Source organism: Bidens hawaiensis, unplaced genomic scaffold (assembly GCF_021521415.1).
Source record: "Bidens hawaiensis isolate Kalapana, Puna unplaced genomic scaffold, B.hawaiensis_p1.1 tig00009970_1, whole genome shotgun sequence".
Lineage (NCBI taxonomy): Eukaryota > Viridiplantae > Streptophyta > Magnoliopsida > Asterales > Asteraceae > Bidens > Bidens hawaiensis.
In genome coordinates this window covers 40650-54867 of record NW_027491757.1, presented here as the reverse complement: position 1 = coordinate 54867, position 14218 = coordinate 40650, and the positions used below count along the sequence as shown (strand labels likewise).

Below are 14218 nucleotides of genomic sequence, written 5' to 3'. Positions count from 1 at the left end.
TGAACTTTGAAGATGAAGTTCTCATTGAGCCAAACAGATCATTTGGGTTGTTTCTATCTTGGTTTTAGAAAGCGCAAGGCTAACAAGCGCGATCAGGTCCCTGTAAAACCAAGGCACAAGTTGCGCATCAGGTACATGAGGCGCAAGGCATCTATATAATTTATTTTTTTTGATAAAAAATTCTATGTAAATAATCTCTATATATGATTTAATATGTGAATAACTATATATACAACCTAAAAGGCCATACGTATAACATCTTTATCTATACACATATTTGCTATGTACATTGTACTTCTATGGCTGTACTTCATGATCTTGTATGCACATTAAGGTGTTGATGAAGAAGATTCGATTCTCGTGTGATCAAAGTCCCAAAACGAGTTGTCTTCTTTCAGTTCGGGAGAATCCGAATAAGTTTGACTTTGACCATTTTGACCCTGGAGAACTGCCTCGAGCTCCTCGATACGGGCTCTGAGTTCCGACTCGATTACTTCATGAAGACGTAACCGCAAATCAAGTGATGAAACAGTGTAGTTTGGAGTTAAAAAAAAGGGCTTCCCGGTGCTTTCACTTTTGACCCGTGTGTCATCACGGTCTGACTCGGGTTCACTATCGAGTTGCCATGTGAGTGTATCTAGGTTCAAGTCTCCTCTAGCCATGTCTGCTTCAAAGTCTGAATCAATCTGCAAATAACATAGACCATCTGAGTAATGTACTTTAAATATATCCAACTCGACATGTTTAAATAAACGGGTTAAAATTGCTTACCTCCACTACACCAGACAGTCTCTGCATATTTTCTTCCAACCTTTCAAGCTCGGACTCGAGCTCTGCTTCAATGTCACTCGGTAACTCAAAGTTTTTGACTTTTGGACTATACATTGCAGGCTCGTTTGACTCGATATCATGCTTGTTTGTGGTATTAAACCCGTCTTTAATTTCTAGTTTGTTGTGTAAATCTTTAACCATATTCTCAGCTTGTTCTAGTAGCTCATTTAAATGATCAATTTCCCGCTTATTAGACACAATTGTCAATAGTATTCCAATTGTAATCCCAAGGAACAAAGACACCATATCATTGCCTGTATCAAACAAGTGAAACTGTAACGGATCAAAACGGGTTCAGGTCAAAACACTTGTCCAGAAAAGTCAGATTTCTACAAGTAATTAGTCTGTAAAATTCAGTTACAAAGTTTATATTTTTAAGATAAAATTAGTTAAAAAGTTCTATGCAAAATGTTGAACCTTGTGAACGCGTTTGTTCCGGTTTTCTTGGAAGCTTCACTGATCCAACTGGTTCAAAGAACTCGACATTTGCAGGCGCTTCATTTTCTTCCATGAACACAATACTCTGATCTTTAACACCATCAACTTGTGCCACCTGCTTTCTTTCATAATCTCTACTAACAACTAACCGCCTTAAGCTCGAAGACGGCTTCCTATTTGAGTTATTCGCTCTAAACTCATGCAAACAACACTCATAACTTCCACCAACATCATATGCATAATCTTGAACATTCATCCCCACTAACTTCTGTTTCGTTTCCGAGTCAGGCATTTTATCAAACACTTGGCGTGCGTTTCGCTGCACCCGGGCCGAAAACCCGGGTGAAGTGTCTTTTTCACCTGATAATTTCTGCCAGTGTTTGGCTACATACCCTGCACCAGTAGCTGCTGCTACAACCCAGAACTCCATGATCAGTTTATTTAAATCGAGTGAATTAAAGAGTTGATTTTGATGTGTGTTGAGTTGTGTTGTTTGTGTTGACAACTGGAGGTGTAAACTGTTTCCTAACTTGATTAATTTGGTTTGGAAAGAGTCATGTTTAAAAGGTCATTTTCTATATTAAATTGCAATGTTCCAAACCACATGATTTTGGATCGGATTAATGAGGTCCTCAATTAATCATTTTCATTTTCCAGCGAATGTGAATTTTAAAAAATTGGGTTTTGCAATTTAAAACGGGGTAGTGGCGTAGATTGTTACCCGCTTGTCTTCTGTTTTGATATAATCATTATCTTGATTATTACAATTAATTTACATATTTATTATTATTTGTTAAAAAGTAAAAAAAAAATCTAGACAAACAAATAATTGTTAGCAGTTACAATTTTTTTTTCTTTTGAACGGCAACTTTCATTAAAGCGAGCAATCATTAGTTATATAATCTTTAAAACTGACGTAATGCTATATTAGATCCAGCCTAGCTAGATTAAGCCCAACTCGAATCGGCCCATTAGGATTGGCAAATCACCCTCTTGAGTTAATAGATGCAAGTCCAAATTACTTAGAAACCATATATACCGAATTATCCGAAAATGAAACTTGAAACCCGAAATATCTGAAATTTTTGGATTCAGATAGGCATTTTAGAAATTTTAATGCATAATATTTTTTAAAACTGTTAAAATAGTAAGTATTTACCATGAGTTTTGGATAAATTTAGGATATTTGGGATATTTTAAATATTAGAAATAGCTTTTTAAAAATTACCAGCTTTTTTTATTAAGTGACAAATAATTTTCTCATAATTCAGATATCCGAAATTTCGGATTTGGTTATAGAAACTACTATCTGAAATTTTCAGCAATCCAATCGTGAACACATAGTAGAAGTGACAAATTCAGCTCATTTATGCGTAAAAGGGTTAGGTCGATTTAGGTTGTATTTTTCTATCACTATTAATAGCACGCTTCTTCAAGATATATTCTAACTAATGAACACAATCTTAGCAGAAAATCTTAACAGATAGATCAAATCTACATACAAAGTAAGCAAGGGAAGTCAAAACTCATCTCGTTAGGGCGAACACCAGACGCTGACATTGTGTCAAACATCTTTTGTTGCATTAGTGGAGAAAACTTACCACCGGTTTTCCTAATAACAATTAAAAAAATACATGCTCTTTGTAATTTCTCCGATTATTGATTATGGCTATATAAAGCAGTAGAAAATAATTAACAAGAAGCTGGAACAGCTCAGTTGGTTAGAGCGTGTCGCTGTTAACCAAGGGGTCGGAGGTAGAGGTTCAAGTCTTCCTTCTAGTGATTATTTTTTTTTCACTCTTTTACATACGATCTTAAAGATGATATTGATATGATACTCAATTATGTTTGTAGTCCAACGGTTAGGATAATTGCCTTCTAAGCAATAGACTCGGGTTCGACTCCTGACAAACGACGTGAATCAGTCGGTTTCAGTGACGTGCGTTATCGTACCGGAATTAAAACCAAGTATAAAATAGAAAAATATAAAAATTCAGGTTGACCAATGTGGTGGCGTCGGTCGGTAAAACTCGAGCGTTAGTAGAACTCAACTGTTGTCGATCCCGAGCATTGAGGCGGTAAGTCTACAGGAATTCTGCCAGTTTCCATCACGCTTGTGATACCAGAACTAAAAAAATTGATGTTCGGTCGGTTTTCTTACGTTCGTGACGGTTACTGAACTAAAAAACAAAAACAAAATTCACGGGCCAGTTCGGTGCCGCCAAGAGGCCCAGCAGAACACTTGCGGCACCAAACTTGTTATTTGTTATATATAATAATAATAATAATAATAATAATAATAATAATAATAATAATAATAATAATAATAATAATAATGTTTTGAATCGTGGAGAGGTTTAAATTTTGATTGGTTAGATTTTGTTATTGTTTGCTTCTTAGTGAACCATCTTTCACCTCTTATTTGGTTTACACCTCTTTATAACGACAATTGTTGGATTATTTGATTTCATTATAAAAAAAATGTAGTGTTGCTCAAAGTACCAATATAACCTCTTTGTTTTACTCTTATTCTTTGTCGTTGCATATGCAAGTTTCTACATATTTGTATATCTTCATGGCTAATAAGGAACTAAAACCTATTATGAAGCAGAGATTGTTTTGAATAAAAGAAACAACAGAAATTGTTTTGAAGAAAAGAAACAATGAGGACAGAAAGTAGCACAAGGGTCAAGAAGTTAAAAAGCGATGTATTAAGAAGCCTGAACAATTTATGAATTTTAATGTTTTAGTTTTTCGACCCGTGTGGTGTACACACATGGGTTTTTTAACCTAGTATTATATATGCAATAATCAAATTAGTACATCCAAATTTAAATATTTGATTGTAACACAACAATAATTTGTTTTAGTTGTTAACATACCTGACTATTTTACGGTTTTACCATATAGAATGAAATGTTAAATGACAGAAAAGGAGAAAGAATGAAAAACAATCCAAATTTTGTAATTTTTATTATGGATTCCACAAAATGTCACAAAGCTATTATACATTAAAAGTTATATTCATGAGAACCATTTTATGCATAATAGCTAGTGACAAATCTATTGTTCTCACTTCAAGAAATATAACCATATACAACTTCATAGCTTTTGGATAGGCAAATAAATGAACCGAACGTTCGGTGAAATGTTCGTGAACCGTCGGGCAGGAAGTTAGTTTGTTTAATAAATGAACGAACATGAACACATGTTTCGTTCGTTTAATTAAGCGAACGGACATGAACACATGTTTATTTAAAAAAGTTGTGTTCATTTAATTAAGCGAACGCACATGAACACATGTTTCGTTTGTTCATTTATGTTCATGAACGTTCGTTTATTTACGGTCATTTATGTCTTTTTATTTATGTTTGTTTATGTATTAATAGAAAATAATTAAATATTATCTGGATAGGTCATCTGCTTAAAGGATTATATTTGTTAATTTGTATTTATTTAAGTTCGTTTATGTTTGTTTGTGCTCATTTACATTTGTTCATATATGCTCGTTTATCTTTGTTCAGATATGTTTGTTTAGATTTAAAAAAATGAACACAAATGTCCATTTTTAAATAAACAAACATGAACATAAATATTTGTTCGATTAAGTGTCTGTGTTCTTTTAAAGTTAAATGAACGGACACGAGCATGCCCTTATTCATGTTCATTCGATTCGCTTACAGGCTTTCACTATTCATATTGATGAATACGCCGGTCTCAATATCTAGGCCATGATGATTTTGTTTGTATTCGTTTGTGTTCTTGAACCGTTTGTGAACACATTAATTTCCTTAATGAACGAACACGAATACAAAATCTCGTTCGGTAAGTGTTCATAAACACGTTATTTTCTTAACGAACGAACATGAACAAGGCCTTGTTCGTATTCGCTCGGTTCGTTTACAGCCCTACTTTTGGATAAGCTTGAAGCTAATCATGATAATAGTCATTTCCTTTTACAAGTTCAAGCAAGCAAACTATAGCAAAATACGTCTATAATATATAAGAACCAAAGCCAATGGAGTAAAGTAAGTAATTAAATCATCACGAGTTTAGAGAATCATTATGTATATAGTTGGTTTAACCTGACTATATTTATAATTCATCGAGTTTTTTCAAGTACATCAACGTACTACGATTGCTGATTAACAATTCACAATACCTTTTAGACTTTTCGGCCATTATATGAATCACATAAATAATTTTTTTACTTTACAAATATATGAAAGAAACTATTCATGCAAGTTTTGGCCTTTCTACTTGTCTCAATTTTGTGTTTCTTTTCTTCAGAATGATTATAAAAGGCACTGGTTCACCCGTTGTGACAAATTAGCGTTTGTAGTCCAACGGTTAGAGACCCGGGTTCGATTCCCGGCAAACGCAAACTTAGTTCCGCTTATCTATTTGTTTTATTTTTTACTCACCAATTTTTGAATGGTTATATATAATATTAGACGAAAACAAATAAGAAGCTGGAATAGCTCAGTTGGTTAGAGCGTGTGGCTGGATGTTTAATTATTTTTTACTCATGCATTGGAATGATGTACTGCTGAACACGATCAACCTTAACCCATGCACACTTAAAAACGTATATAAACTAAACTCGGGCTCCTGGCTCGCTCGATAAAAGCTGGAATAAAACTAGACATAAAAAGTTGATTTAAAACATTTTGAATTGATTTGGATCATTTTTGAAACTGAGCCAAAATCGACCCAGGCTCGGCTCGTTGGCTCGATCTTAAGCTCGTTTAACTTAAAAATCGAGCTAGGAAGCCTAGCTAAGTTGCTTCGTTTAATTTCGAGCCCGAGCTTAAAACATCCCTAGCTCGACTCGGGCTCAACTCGTGAACAGCTTCGAAAATACATATGCTAATGTGCTATACCTCTTTTTTGCTATGCAACTATCTAATAGCCTTCCTAACCTTCCATTTACTTTTGATTTATACAGAAAAGTATTTTCATCCATAGTACAAATTATATAATTTCTATGTCCAACTTCCACCTTAAAATAGTGAGTGCATTATTATGTTGTACCAAATAGAAGAATAATAATGCATTGAATCACATGCATATATGACTTGAAGAATATAATCTAGTTAAATGCATTGCTTTTTAACGGCGTTTGAAACTACCCTCAATATCTGAGTAAGTCATTCTTAGACGGGATGTTAATCGTCGACACACCTAGGACATGGTCAAAGCTTCCTTAGGGCCTGGGTTGGCCCCAGCCCCCCTGTTTGTTTGCGTTTTTTCGCCCAAAAAATTGTATACATAGAGTAAATTTACCCATTTTTGACCGAAAATTTGAACCGGACCCCTCGTTTATAATTTTTTTAATACATTTTGAGTCCAGCCCCTCTAACGAACTCGTCCAAGCTTCGCCACTGACCTAGAAACACCATCAAGGAGAAAACTCACCACTGTGAGAAAACCCTGATCAGTCAGGTTTCGAAGCTAAGACCTTAAGATCCCAAGTCTTAACCATCACACTCATGTAATTGAACTAGAAGACCAATGGCTAAATTAAAATGCATTGAGTTAGATGCATAAATGAGTAATACAATAGAATTTAGAATTGCATGTTGTCTAGACAATCCACATTTGATAATGTTGTGAATTTAATTTCTTGTTTAGTTGTAACACATGGTGCAATAATTCAAGCATCTAGATGAAGATATAAATGTGTACTCTAGGACATGCCAATGCATGTTATCTAGATGTGTTTCATTGTACTTTACTACACCAATAACAGAATTAGGTGTTTGTCTGGTCATGACACAATCTTAAAAAATGGTTTGGCATAAAACACGATTTGACTATGAAAAATAAATGTAAAAAATGATGATTATGTGGAAATGCGGGATATGCAAGAATATTGATAGGGGTTGAAGAGAAAAATTATGAAATGAGTGTTTTGAAGGATTTATAGAAATCCGATACGACAAGTGGCTAAGTGCTGAGTGCAATGGTTAGTATTTTTTTCAATGCTTTGCGTTGTGGGATATGTAATCATGTAATGTGGAAAGGGAAAGGAAGAAGCCTTTGGATGACGATTAGCCCTTCTGTGTAGGAGTTGGTTATGGGTTGGATCGGGCCAATTATGTTTAATGTGCTCAAGTATAAGTCTAAACATTGTGCTGCATCTAGGATGCACGTCATCAGTTAGTTTGATTTTCAGATAAATAAACATGTAAATGATAAAAATCACCACGACATAACAATGAGAACCCATAAATGTTGAGAATATTCCCTGTTCAGATGCATTGCCGGCTATGAGGCAGGTCAGGGTGGATCGACCATCCCCGGCCCCAATCATTCCGGTAGGCCCAAACTTTTTTTTTATTTAATTTGTATTCTTAATATTTAAACCAAATAACTCAACTATTTTAAGCCCATTTTTAAATAATAATAATAATAAATGCAACACAAATCATAAGAAAGTAAGCCTATATAAAAATTTTAACCCAATAAAATACCCATTTTATTGAAGGCCCAAATTTTATTTCGTCTTTAATCCAAATATTTTTAACGATTCTTAGAGACAACCTTGAGTATCATCTAGTGACATAACACGTGACGTAATAGTTAAGAGTTGCACATTCATTTGTTTGCCACATGGAAACCTTCAACTCTTCAAGGCCTCAAACACTTCAACCGGTAACAATTGTCCACTTTAAGTCCGTCTCTTTAACACTGTTCCTAAGTTGGACAGATATATATCAACTACCAGTCGAAGACCCCGCTCATTGCAAGCGGCTCTACTATGCACATCAAAATGCAAATAGAACGGAAAAAAAAACATGTCATAAAGGTATATTTGAAAATCACGATAAACTTGCATCATAATTTATATATATGCATTTTCATCTAAAGTTGTGCATTAGGAGTTGCACTATTTGCTTAAAGAGTTTTTCTGCAATAAGGTCTTATACTTTGTGTCGTCGAAGTTGTAATTCAAGTTGAATTTCACCAACTCTAACTCATTGGAAAAAGTGCGGGTTTTTTTTTTCAGTTCCGGTATTGTAACAAACGTGATGGGCTGACCCAATTTGTGTAGATGCACCTTATTTTATTTTAATTCCAGTATCGTAACAAGCGTGGCGAAAACTGATAGAAAGACAATTTGGTTTTGTTCTTTTTAGTTCAGGTACTATAACGAACGTGATGAAAACCGATCGAATTTACGTAGACTCGCTGCTTCAACGCCCGGGACTGACAAAACTCGAGTCTTCTCAACACCTGAGTTTTACCGGCCGATGCCACCCCATTGCCCCACCTCAGTTTTTATATCTTTTTCGTTTTATTTATTTATTTTTTTTTGGTTTGTAGTTCCGGTATCGTAACGCACGTAACCGAATTCGAGCCGACTTACCGCATTCAACATCTGAGACCGACAACGCTTGGGTTTATCACAACCCGAGTTTTACCGACCTGCCTGGGTAAAACACTGGTTTCTATATACTTTTTAACACTCATTTCACAAATGAAGTGGTCCATTATGTCCAGGGCCCAGATCTAACATCCAAGTGGTTCATGAATCACGAGTCATGCGTCTTGTTGCTTGTTAGTCGTTGGGTAGGGCCATTAGTCTTATGAACGAGTCGTATGGACCAAAATGGTCTACTTTTGTTACCAACTTGGTCTTTCCTTCTTCCTATTTATAGGTCTTTTTTTTAACGGACAACAAATCCTTCAAATGGGTTACTGGCTAAACTTACCGCATCGGGATACACTCGTCTTTTGATCCGGGAAAAACCCTCACCTAAGGCCAATGTCCGTGAACACTCGCCCGAATGCACGACAGTGCGATGAGATAAAACTCATTCAGTTCAAGGATCCAACTAGTGAATGCCACCTACTCGCGCTTTTCTGTTTGTCGACTTTCTAGAGACTCCCATCGAATATTTTCTTATTTTTATCCACGTTTAGAAGCCGCAAAGAAATAATAAATACGTTAGACACATACAACAAGGCATCTACTAGTAGAGGTGCACAAATCCGTTAACCGGATAACCATTGACCGGTTAATATGCTAATCGTTTATTTTTTCTTTTTCTTTTTCTTTTTTGCGGGAATGAAACGGTTAGACTGGTTTTTCGGGTCTTGCTAGCCGATTTTGGCAGGTTAGAGAAACGGTTTTGACCGGTTAGACCAAGCCGGTTAATAACTGGAAAAAAACAGGTTTTTAATAAAATAACAATAAAAAAATCGGTTAACCGATTTTGAAATCAATAATATAAGCCGATTACTAACCGGCGGTTAGGATCGGTTAGTAACCGGTTAAAATTGGACCGGTTAATAACCGGTTACATTTCGGGTACGAACCGGCTAAAAACCGGTTAACCGGGTTCTGTGTGCACATACTAGACTCCTAGTTTAAATAATTTTTTAAATAATTTAGTTTTGTAGACGTAACCCAATTAAAAGGTTGGGCCCTTCTATTTGATTTGGGCCCACTATGATCTAGTGGCATATGATCCAACAACATTCCACGTATAAGACTAAGGGGTGTGGGGGGCTTTAATGTGGGCTTTAGTGGAGGCTCCAACCAATAATATTATGACGTGTGGCAGAGAGAGAAACTGGATGAGGGGGTTGTTGGAGCCCCCGTTGGAGCCCTGGCCCCTGGTGTGGAGGGGCTCCAGCAGGGGCTCCAGCGAAAATTTTTTTTTTATTTTTTTATAAATATATTCAAACAACGTATTATTAAAAAAACTCATAAATTATTAAAAAAACACACATTAATAAAAAAAACACATTAATATCTAAAATTCAAATTACAAAAAAAAAAAACATACTAAAAATTAAACAAACAATAATACTTAATAATAACACTAATCTAATACAAGATCATCGGGTCGCCTCGCCCACAAATGTTCAACCAACTCATGTCGAAGATTTCCGTGTATCTAACGGCTCTTGATATTTGCTATGTTATGAAGTCTTTGTTGATCACTGATTGTGGACGGTTGTGGCGGAATGTCACCTTGGTAGTTTTGGCAGATAGCTTTGCCCTCGTCTTCTAACGTCATGTTGTGTAGGATCAGACACGTGTAGACGACGTCCATTATCCTCTCCCGAGTCCAATAACGTATCGGGTTCGCCAGCACATAATATTGTTTTTTCAGAACTCCAAAAGCTCTTTCAATATCTTTTCTAGCAGACTCTTGCTTCTTCGTAAAATACTTCCGTTTATCGGCGATTGGATCTGTAAAAGCTTGAACTAACAAAGCCCATTCGTTGTAAATACCATCGACCAGATAGTACCCGTACTTGAAGAGTTCTCCATTTGCAACAAAAAATTGAGGTGGTTCAACCCCGTCGATAAGGTCGTTGATCAAATGTGACTGATCGATAACATTAAGGTCGTTATTTGACCCAGCAACACCAAAAAAAGCATGCCAAAACCAAAGATCCTGTGACACCGCCGCCTCAAGTATAAGGGTCAGCCCTTCATGATCACCACGGTGGAACTGACCTCGCCAGGCCGTTGGACACATAGCCCATCCAACATGCGTACAATCGATGCTACCTAGCATCCCAGGAAAACCATGTTTTTCTGCGTGCACCTCATATATGCGTTGGATGTCATACATTGTAGGTTTACGCAGATATCTCCGAGAGTAAATCGATATGACTCCTACGTATATAAAATAATCTATAAACATATAATATATATTAAAAAATGTAATAAATATTTAATAAAAACTAAAATTAATGTTTTTTACCTTGGCAGAAAAAACGAAGGGATTCACGTGCAACCCTTTTCGACATCTGTAAATACTCATCCAAAGCGTCCGACGAGATGCCGTACGCTAATTGACGGATAGCAGCCGTGCATTTTTGAAGAGAGGTAAAACCGGGGAGACCCCTAGCATCCTCCCTTTGTTGAAAAAAGGGATACCGTGCCTCTAAATCACTTGCTATACGCATGAACAATTGTCTGCTCATTCGGAAACGAGTTCGAAAATCCGACTCCTCGTATACCGGTTGAGGGCTAAAATAATGCCTAATCAAAGTATCGTTAGCACCCGATCGATCACGATCACGAGGTGGTGCTCTAACTCTCGGGACTCGAGGTTGATGGGCTTGATTTTGCAAGAGATCCACCACGGTTGCGGTCAAAATTCCCCCTACATGAAGAAACAAATCATCCTCTTCGGAGGAGTTGGAATCAGACGAGTACCACGACATTTTTTTTGTGTTAGTTTTGAGAGGATTTTAGGAGGAAATGTGTATAATTGTGAAATGAAGTATATTTTATAAAGGTATATATTTATAGTTTAAGAAAATATTTTTTTTTAATATTTAAGAGCCCAACGGCTCTTTTTCTAAACCCAATGCAAGTTTCTCTCTCTCTTCAGCCGCTAACCAGCTCACGCCTCTCTTTTTTTTTCCGTTAGCGCCCCCGCTAGCGCCCTGGTGGTGTGGTGTTAGCGCCTGGGGGCGTGAGCGGAGGGGCTCTAGCGCCCCGTTGAAACCCCACACCCCTCAGCCTAAGGGCCGGCAGCCACAACATGCAGCCCACCTCTGTACTTGACTAATGTCTGCTTATAGTCTACATCACACAATTACACAATTATGCATTACTATAATAGTACAAATCTTAATAAAGTATAATTACTGAACTCCAAAATTTGTAACTTTGTATAGGTGGTCGTCGCAAAATCCAAAATCTATACCAAGTATGATCAACATTTACCAGCTTTTAAGGTTTGTGTTTAAAAATCGGGTAATACATGTATTTAACTTATTTAATTATTTGTAATAACCTACGTTCGTTAACTTAAAAAAAACTAATACGTGGTTATGATTAGTAGGGGTGCAAACGAGCCGAGCTGCTCGCGAGCTACTTGAGATCGGCTCGTTAAAAAGCTCGATTGAGCCGAGCTTAATCGAGCCTAAGCCCAAGCTCGAGCCTAAAAGTAAGCTCGTTTAATAATCGAGCCCGAGCCCGAGCTTCACTTATCGAGCTCGAGCCGGCTCGCGAGCCTAAACGAGCCTGTCATTTATATAATTTAAAAAATATATATTCAATAATAATTAATTAATATATATAATGTTATAAAAAATAAATAAAAATAACTAAATAATATATATTTTTTATACATAAAATTATAATAGAAAAAAATATATAAAAATAATTATAAAATTGTATAAAAAATAATTGATAAATAATAAACGAGCCGAGCCCGAGCCGAGCTCGAGCTTGAGAATCAACTCACGAGCTCGAGCTTTGAAAATAGAGCTCGAAACGAGCCGAGCTCGAGCTCGAGCTCTGTGTAAGTTAAACGAGCCGAGCTCGAGCCTAGTTGAGCTCGGGCTCGTCTCGGCTCGTTTGCACCCCTAATGATTAGTTTGTTTTTTCAATGGTCGTTATAAATTTTATTAAACACAAAGTTGTATTAGAAAAAAAAACATTTTGAAAAGCTTATTGGCTTTTTTCAAAAAACCATTTTGAAAAGTCAGGATTTCAGTCTTTTGAAAAACTGCTTTCTAACACTTTCAAAAGGCTAAAATAAAAAAGATTTTTGTGATTGCTAAACACATTTTTACTTATTAGCTTTTTAAAAACACCAATAATTAAGCCAATAAGCATTTTTCAAACTCAATCTCAAACATGCTCTTAGTATCGTAAACTAGTTTGAGTATCGTACGAACTGAAATGATACCGGCTAAACATTAGTACCGGTGTCAGCATTATCATACCTGGATCAATATTTGTTTTGATGGTTTTGTGGTATGGATCAATATTTGTTTTGATGGTTTCGATCGATGTAAAGAAGATTTCAATATCCTTGTATAAACTTTTTTTAATTTTGTATAATATATTGGTATTTTTTTCTCATTACCTATACCAATGTTATAACTGGCAACAACTTTTATTTAATTAGCTTTTTTGTTTGTAACTTTCATGTATACATCGAATTCCCGCTATAACACGCGGAGGAATCACTAGTTAACACACACTAACATACATTGTGAAGGGGAATACCTTAGAAAATGTTTACCAAGTTTGTTAGATGCTTATACGATTATGTAGCTATTACAGCTTGAAAAAACTATAAGAAAGATGAACGATTTAGCATCTTTGAGGACTTGCATGCTTATGCATCAGTGACTTGCATGCTCATGCACAACTGGGTTTTAATAAAATTTGCACCGTAGCGCAGATAAAAATAAACTAACGACAACGATATTTAAAATTTTATAAAATATGTATAAGAAAAAAAATAAAGTTACGAGTGGACCATAAGGTTGGGAAAAAAAGTTTAATGAAAAAAGTTTACTATTTAATGGCCTTTTTCACACTTCATATTTCAGGTTTAACTTCAAAAAATAATTACCAAAATAATAATTAAGTTTATCTGTTTAGATCACTTAATTTTAATATTATAAAAACTTCTACAATAACTACCTACAGAATATATATTAGTAAATGATATTTTCTTTGCAACGAAATACAAACAAACGGGTAACAAATTGCGTCGCTGATAATTTTTTTTTTGATAGCAAAACCCTTAAAGTTAAGAGTATTTTATTGCAACAGAAATTTGATAGCTTTAATAATATAGTAAAAAGAAAAACACTATTACTTTGATCATATATTTCTTTTCTAATTTTCTTATTATTAACAAGAATTTACCTCACATTAAATGAACAAACTAAAATTTCATACTTGGTCTAGTCTAATTATAAAATAAATGGATCCCAAAGAAATAGAAAATAAAATAAAAAACATGTTAACAACACTCAAAAGAAACATAAACTATGGGCTATGGTAGATTGGCGGCCCTGATCACACGGGTGAAGCCGAAGACAATACCCAACCTGATTCTCTACAACCATCTTCAATTTCATTTGGTCACAATGGGTAACCGACCTACGAAGCCGAAGCATCACCGGCTGTGTTGCTGAGCAACCCAAAACCCTTACCCGATAATATGTG

The 14218-nt window shown here is 35.6% G+C and overlaps 1 protein-coding gene across 1 annotated transcript; it reads right to left on the bottom strand.

Moving 5' to 3' along the window:
* Nucleotides 1-287: 287 nt before the first annotated feature.
* On the bottom strand, nucleotides 288-1745 carry LOC143533981 (uncharacterized). Its single transcript, XM_077028597.1, has 3 exons — nucleotides 1249-1745; nucleotides 772-1085; nucleotides 288-686 (listed from the first exon to the last, which is right to left on the bottom strand). Exons 1-3 carry the CDS (start codon nucleotides 1697-1699, stop codon nucleotides 330-332), a joined length of 1122 nt encoding a protein of 373 aa, XP_076884712.1. The 5' UTR covers nucleotides 1700-1745; the 3' UTR covers nucleotides 288-329.
* Between the last annotated feature and the right edge of the window lie 12473 nt (nucleotides 1746-14218).

Excerpts from the sequence above, each read along its gene's own strand:
- LOC143533981 (XM_077028597.1), bottom strand. The coding sequence starts at position 1,699 with ATGGAGTTCTGGGTTGTAGCAGCAGCTACTGGTGCAGGGTATGTAGCC. Across the intron at positions 1,086-1,248 it reads GGAACAAACGCGTTCACAAG|GCAATGATATGGTGTCTTTG; the intron begins GTTCAACATTTT and ends TGTTTGATACAG. Across the intron at positions 687-771 it reads GACTGTCTGGTGTAGTGGAG|ATTGATTCAGACTTTGAAGC; the intron begins GTAAGCAATTTT and ends TGTTATTTGCAG.